An 8118-nucleotide genomic window follows, 5' to 3' on the forward strand; every position below is an offset into this window, starting at 1 on the left:
TCCATCCATCCGTCTGTCCGTCCGTCCGTCCGTCCGTCCGTCCGTCCATCCATCCATCCATCCATCCAGTCCTCCACATGGTTTCGGTTTAAAAATCTGATTAAACTTTAAACAATTAGAGGAAAGTCATTCAGAAATGAGATCTTCTTTCAGACATTTGTGCTGTATTTTATAAAAACAAACATCACGTTAGCTTCAACTTTTAATTTCATTAAAGCAAGATAAGATAGAAATATGGCACATTTATTGTTTCAAATTTTATCATTATTTTATCTTTATTACCCAGATTATCTGGATCAAGTGTTTTATGGTCATTCCAGCTAAAATACAAAACATGAAGTCGTGTTTCTCCTGATCGACGTGAGAAGAAAACTAAGAAAATGACGACAGAATACTGCAGCACAAACCGCTGCATCGACTGAAACATAACAAGACAAATGGAAGAGTTTCATGTCATATAGACAAAAATTATGAACAAACATGGATAAAATAATCCTGTAAAATGAGAATAAAATCAAAGTTAAAATATAAAAATTAACATTTAAAACAAGTTTTATAATAATTTGATAAAATAAACAGTTTGTTGTTTTTAAAAACTGTTACCTAACATTGAGTTACAATCAATAACAAATAATTTTCACCTTTTATTAAATTTTTAGTTTTATTTATAATAAATAAGAAGAAATTTGTTTTATTCTCTGCCGTCTGGTTTCTCACCAACATGTTTCCGTCGGGCCTTAAAGGTGGCAGATAATTACACACACCTGCTCTCCTGCATGGTTGCTAGGCGACAAATGATCCGACCAATCAGGGAGTGATCCCGGGATGGTCGTCCGTACGTTTGGCAGGTACACGGAGCCGCTCGGAGCGCCGGAGTGCCGGAGCGCTGAATGAAGGCGAGCGTTTCATTGACAGCTACAGCAGATGGCCTGTCCGCTGTCTGGAACAATTTGTTCAAATTAGTGCAAATAAATGAGGATTTAGGGGGGGAGGGGGGGGAGCACAAAGACACGATGGAAATGTTGGCATGGCAACCAGGAAAGTTGCTATGGGAATGGTTGTATTTAAAGCGCTGACAGAGGGATTATTTGGACAGTTGGAGTGGACATCTGAAGGCTCTGCAGGCTTCAGCTTCGTCCTCAAACAGAATCTAAACTTTCAAACTCACATTCAGTTTCTGCCTCTCCACTTACAGCTTTTCATGCATTTGTTTTCTGTTTTCTCCTGCACCGAATGTTACGTAACAGCGGCCTCCTGGCAGAATAAAAGCTTCTTCTGCTGTTCTCAGGAAACCTCAGCGATGCGTCGCTGCCACCTAGTGGAGCAGATTAGAAAGGAAACATGTTGGGTTTTCTGTAAACCTTCAGTCTCACCTGATAATTTTTCCTTTCTTCTTTTTTATATCTGCACACCAAAGATGACAGAAACTACACAGGTAAGAACTTTTATTTTCTCTTTATAATCCTGTTTATCTAGTTTAAAGCATAATAGATGGCAGCTAAATTTAAAGAAAAAAAGCTGTTTATGGAGACTTTTCTCATCTTTTTAAATTGTTTGCTTTGTACTGTTTTAATGGGGAGTTTAAATACTAAATTTAAATCTTAAAGTTCTAATCAGGTTTATGGGGGCAGCCATGATGGGAAAATACAGCGACGGAGAACCTTATGAAAAAAAATAAGAACCACAGACTCCAGCCCCGTCCACACGGGGGCAAAGTTTGTCAAAGTTTTTATCCTTTAAGGCTTTAAACCCGGGTTCCAGAGTGAGAAAATCTTTTAATGAGGACAACCTAAACACAACCTTAGTCCCACCTCTAACCTGAGCTGTCAGGTGTGACGACAACAACAACAACAACAGTCTGTCACGCTTCTGTTTGTGCTGCAGTTTCTCAGCTACAGCACACCTTCAGGTCCTGTAGGACTTTAAAGAATTATTATTATTATAATTATTACACCAAATGATCTCCGGCTGAAAGGTTTTCATCTCTTCACTGAACCGTCTTGTTGACAAAACCAAGAAACTGATGCTGTTTTATCAAACATCCATTTAAAAAATGTTTTAAAGGACAAGCTTGTGTTGAAAGGATTTATGTTTTGGACATTGTGATGAAAACCCGTCCCTCCAGCCGTCCCTCGCAGGACACCAGGCCCAACGTTGTCCATTATGTCCTGTATTTGGACCGGCTGTCCTGCTCGTGAAATGAAGCAGAAGTTTCTTCTTCAAACCACGGCTGTACAGTTTAATATTTCCACCCGGCGTGTAAACGTTCTGCTTCACTTCCTGTTTCCGTAGCAGCGCCACATTCGGGCCGGGCGCGGTTTTGAGTCGTTTTCTGCTTCTCTGAACGGATGAGAACATTTCTCCAATCGGTGCTGTGTTCATGAGGAAACAAAACCAAAAAAAAGGGGTTGTTTTAGAGTAAAAAGAAGTTGTTCCCGTGTGGACGAGGCGTCAGACTCTTCCAGCTGCTGTCTTCATCAGACTGAGGCTGAACCGGGAAACTTAAACTGAACTACAGAGTTTTATGAAGGAGCCTTTACTTCCAGAGCTCAGAATGGAAGTCAATGAGGGTTTGGGTGTGTGACCTCTGACCTCTGAGAGAAACCCATCAGTCCTCCAGCAGAGAGACACATGGAGACAGGAAGAAATACGACTGGATGGGACGTTTGTAGGAACAAGAAGTTTGTTTTTTTTTTAAATGTGGGAAAGTTTCATCAGCTGACTGTGAGCTGAATAATCTAAATTAATCTGTGTTTGGATAAAAACTGTTAAAGTCCTACTTTCTGAGACCTGTTTTTAGAATCAAGTTTTGATGTTTGTTTTTTAGGAGGATAAAAGCTGACAGAAACTGAAGAATAATGAGTAAATAATAACATAGATTAGCACCTTTAATAATAATAATAATGCTTGTGTGAAACAGGAGACTTTGTGTTTGGACAGATGTAGTTCATTAGTTCAGATTGTTTCCATCCTAACAGGATTTTATTCAGTAAATTAAAAACAAAAACACTTGCTGCTTGGAATAATCATCATTTAATTTTTCCTTTAACAGCAAAAAAATCAAGGCTGCTGTTTTTGTTTTTATCTTTTTGAACATAAAACCTTAAAATTTCATAAGAAATGCGACTTTCTGCCTCTCCAAAGCTGCTTAGAAAGCTGAAAACCTGAACTTGACTCTTTGACTTTATCAAACATTTATCAGTTATTATTAGAGACGTTTCATTTCTTTGTCATGTTTTTGTTTTTAGCTGACCTTCCTGCTGAAACAAAATCCAGTCTCTCTTTAGATTTTAATTCTTTCCTGAAATCTTTCCTCCCTTCACTGCCTGATTTTATTGACATTCATAGAAACAAATATTTTGGGTGTTTTCCTGTCAGATGGTAAATTAGAGACTGTTAGTTTGAATAAAGCAGATACATTCATAGATTGGTTTATTACAAATTAAACTAGTTTTCCAAATTATTTTGTTGATGCTGTGATTGTTGAAATAATTTATTGAGATTAAATTACATTTGTACAAAAAGAGTCAGACTGACTTCAAGGTGAAATTAATGGAAAATATAGATTTTTTTTATGCCATAAATGAGATTTGAGTAAAAATGAGTCCATAAAGACATCATCTAATGATCCCAGCAACTAAACAAAGGAAACAATCTTCCTAATCTACCTTTAAAGGGACGCTTCCTAACAAATATGTCCTCAGAAATAATCCTTTGTTTTATAGTTTCCTTCTCTGTCGGCTGCTGGAACGTCAGGAAATCCCTTCGTATAATGTTGAGCCTCATTGTGAAGCTTGGGAATTCCTCCGTTTTAAAAGCAGAGCTGGAATTCCCGCTGAGTTTTAAACCGGAACGCTCATAAACAAAACCAGCTTGTTTCCAGGTGATAAATCAACCAACTTCAAGTCATTCTGAAGTTTTACAGACAGAGAAGTTAAAAATAATAAGAACTGAATGTTGATGAGATCAGGACTCGAACTGTCGAGTTTATTTCTGTCAGTTTGAGTTTCTGCTCGTTAACTTTCAGAGCTGCTCTGAGCTTTAATGTAAAAACTGAAAACAACATGAACCTTCCAGCTGAAACTCTGCTGACAGTTTACTCTTCAAAGCTGTTTCTCTGGTTAGACTCAAACATAAAATCTGCTTTTTTCATGAACCAAATCATTTTAAAGAGACAGAAGAAGTCAAAATAAAGGATATCAGCAAACTAAAACTAATAAACCGTCTTTTAAGAAGCAGTAGAAACGTTACTCAGAGCAGAATGAGAAGCAGGGTTAAAAACGATTTAAAATCTGACATGAATGCTCCTGCATGGACCTCAAGACGAAGGTGAAAATACAGAATAATAATAATAATATAAACCAGCAGCTCTGCGTCAGACTTCTACAAAGAAATAATATTCACAAACCATCACGCTCAGATTTTTGATTTAAAAACAATAAAAAGTGTCAAACTAAGCAGAAACCCACTGGAAGCATTCAGCAGTTGGTAATAATGTAGGCGTCAACAAATTAAAAGTCTTCCCGGTGGCGTGGGCGGGCCCCTCGCAGGAAATGAATCAAACAACGTCTCATTCATTAAAAGTAATAACGTTATTTTTAAAGCCCCCCCAAACCAGCTCAACTCATAACTCTTCATTTCGTGTTTAATCTGATAAAATAACAGTTTAAATGAACACAGGAGTTTCTGAAATAATAATAATAAATAAACCCTTTTTCACCTGAACAGATTCCATCTTTAAAAACAGGCTGCAGTTTGTGTCGTCACCAGCAGGGGGCAGGAGTGGTCTTTAAAAGGCTGTGGAGCAGCAGAACAGATGAATGTTCTGTTTACTGAAGCTTTAAATCTCCTCGAAGAAAAGGAAACCTCTCCCAGTTAAATCCTTTCCCTCAGTCAGGAACCAGAACCCGGCTGAAGTTCCAGAAACGACTCATCGTTTCCTCCATTAACTGATGGACGTTATTGTTCCGCCACCAGAGGAGGCGGGAAGTAATTTGCTCGTTAGCGAGGGAGAATTTTCATTTCAGCCAAATTGATTCCCCCGCGCCGTTACTTAATTAGGATTCCAAAGTTTTAATGGAAATCGTATCGGTTTACTCTAAAGGCCAACTTTTAGAAAAAGGAGGTTTTATAACGTGTTGACAGAACCGACAGAACCCGACAGAACTGACAGAACCCGACAGAACGTGACAGAACTGACAGAACCCGACAGAACTGACAGAACCCGACAGAACGTGACAGAACCCTCATTCAGACACGCTGGTTCTGTTGGGTCAAACGTGAGGCTCAGTCCAGGACGTCATGACAAACTAACATTTGGTCTTTTTTCCACACACCTTTCAAAGTAATTTATATTTAAAGGGTGATGATGTAACTTCCTGTGTTTGTCTGTCTGTTAGCAAAATATTATTAAAGGATCGAAGGTCGGCCCTTAAAAGGAGATTTAAATACATCTGAGAAAATATAAAAAACAACCAGATTTTACTGTTTTACCAGCCAGTGAGAGAAATCACACCCTGCAAATGATCCAATATGTCACCTGGACACACGGGACAAGTGGGGACGGAGGGGACATGTAGGGACGGGGGGGACAGGAAGGGACAGACGGGACAGGAAGGGACGGAGGGGACATGTAAAGACAGACGGGACAAGTAGGGACGGAGGGGACAGGAAGGGACGGGAGGGGACAGGAAGGGATGGGGGGCATGTAGGGACAGACGGGACAGGAAGGGACGGACAGGACATGCAGGGACGGAGGGGACAGATGGGACAAGTAGGGACAGGAAGGGACGAAGGGGCCATGTAGGGATGGGGGGACAAGTAGGGATGGGGGGGATTAGAAGGGACACACGGGACAAGTAGGGACAGATGGGACATGTAGGGATGGGGGGGACATGTAGGGACAGACGGGACAGGAAGGGACGGAGGGGACATGTAGGGACAGATGGGACAAATGAGACAGATGGGACAAGTAGGGACAGACGGGACAGGAAGGGACGGAGGGGACATGTAGGGACAGATGGGACAGATGAGACAGATGGGACAAGTAGGGACAGACGGGACAGGAAGGGACGGAGGGGACATGTAGGGACAGACAGAAACAGAAATTTGTTTTTATATAAATAAAATGACAAAAAGCTAAAACCAAAAATCATAAATCGTTTTATTCAGAATTCTGTGAAGAAAATTTGTCATCAGAGACGTCTTCATATTCAAGTTAAGTCAATAAATTTATTACTTTCATAAACATGTCTGCCAAATCAATGTTTATAATTTTGTTTGGATAGGATAGTTTTTTTTAAATTCCATAAATCCCCAGACAAACAACAATTCTGTAAATCTAAAATAAAACTTATTACCAGAGATAATATTTAAAATGTGAGTTTTTCCTGTAAAAGATTTTATTATTTTAACTAAAACGATATCTGCAACACGTTTCTGCTCCGACCGTTAAATATGAAGTCAACCACTTTAACTATTTAAGGATTTATAACTAATTTAAACTTATTTTTACTCGTATCATTAGAATGTCTGTAAAGATTTAATTTCATGTTACTGTGGTCAGGGGGATGATTATATGATCAAACTGCCTGCCGTACTTTGGTCCAACTGAGGTGAGCGAACAGGCGGGGTTGAGCATGCACGTGACTTACACGTGCACGTTTCTTTAAATACGTTTTTTTTAATTTTTGCTAAAGCTACAGACAAATGAATATTCACACAGAGACACGGGCAAAACAGGATCGATACCAAATTTACAAGCTGACGTCCGTTAGCCTTCTAACGTTAGCATCAAACATCTGGTCTTCTGTTGGTGCACATCTGTCCTGCTGGTCACATTTACTCCGACAGGACGCAGTGTTTACGCTGCACGTCTGCCGGGAACACAAAGCAATACGCCGCTGATACACAGCTCCAACAAGGCGGGTAAAAAGAAGAAACAGCATCAACTTTTCTGTCTAACGGCACCAAACGAGCGCCACAAGCCCGAGGCGGCACAGACGGAGCGTTAGCGTAGCGTAGCATGAGACCGTGTCATGTTAGTGTTGCTAACTTTAATTATAATTATATGAGAATTATTCAACATGGCCAATAAATCTGTTATTTCACGTATCAGATATAAAAAGAGTTGTCTCTTACTCCAGGCAGATAGGCCGGTGCAGCGCCATCTACTGGCCCAACAGGAATATTACACTGATTCATGCACGCTTCACTTCTCCTTCAATAATTAAACCCAAACCCACACAATCTCCACAAACACACTTCTCTGTGAGGATAATAACCAAGAAAGTATAATTTTAGGCCATCGATTTCTCATAAAACCTTTGCAAATGTCACAGGCAGCCTGGACAAACATATAATTACCAAAGCAGCAGAGAATCTGTTTCCCCAAATAGAAACGTCCGTGTTCTGTCTCCGTCCTGACCTCCCTCTAACTCGGTTCTGTCTCCACTTCATGTGCCATCACCACCCACTTCCTGCCCCCTCAGCGGGAGAAAGGTTAATACCTGCTCCTGTCTGTGTCTGCGCTGCCTCGGATGGAAACAAAGACTTTCAGGTTGTTTTTCTACAGCAGGAACCGCGAAAAAAACAGAACAACGACGAGTAAATTCAACGCCAGTCGAAAAAAAATACTTCACAATATATATGTGTATATATTCCCCTGAAAATACAATTATTTTCTTCAAAGTCAGGAGTTTTAACTGACTAGAGAAGCTGTGTTGTAGGTTTATTATATCAACCAATTCAAGATGGCCGAAACAGTTAGCTGACCTTAGCAAATACATAAATGTCTTTAACCCAGTTTCATTGAAATTGACCCAAAACTTGATGTAGTGCTGGGCGATATGGAACAAATCCTACATCACGATATGGATAATTTTATATCACGATAACGATATATATCACGATATACCCCAATTACGTACGTTGTCAGTTATTCTCTGAAAAATATGAAAAAATAATCAAATTTCTTACCTTTTTCAAGCTTTATTTCTAAGTGACATTTAACTGAACTTTCACAAATGAGATCTGCTGCATTTTAGTGCAGCAATATATATGTACCTGTTAGACGTAACAGTATCAAATGACAACAGACTCCATTATCTTCGGCCGGCT

General features: G+C 39.7%; 1 protein-coding gene across 2 annotated transcripts in view; it reads left to right on the forward strand.

The window, feature by feature from the left end:
- Nucleotides 1–8118, forward strand: part of gabbr1a (gamma-aminobutyric acid (GABA) B receptor, 1a) — an 87321-nt gene that overhangs the window by 15613 nt on the left and 63590 nt on the right. For both annotated transcript variants that reach the window (XM_037980305.1, XM_037980304.1), the window contains exon 6: nt 1418–1435. In XM_037980305.1, coding sequence (XP_037836233.1) covers nt 1418–1435 — 18 coding nt within the window. The remainder of the gene's footprint in view (nt 1–1417; nt 1436–8118) is intronic.

Source organism: Kryptolebias marmoratus, linkage group LG16, assembly GCF_001649575.2.
Source record: "Kryptolebias marmoratus isolate JLee-2015 linkage group LG16, ASM164957v2, whole genome shotgun sequence".
Classification (NCBI taxonomy): domain Eukaryota; kingdom Metazoa; phylum Chordata; class Actinopteri; order Cyprinodontiformes; family Rivulidae; genus Kryptolebias; species Kryptolebias marmoratus.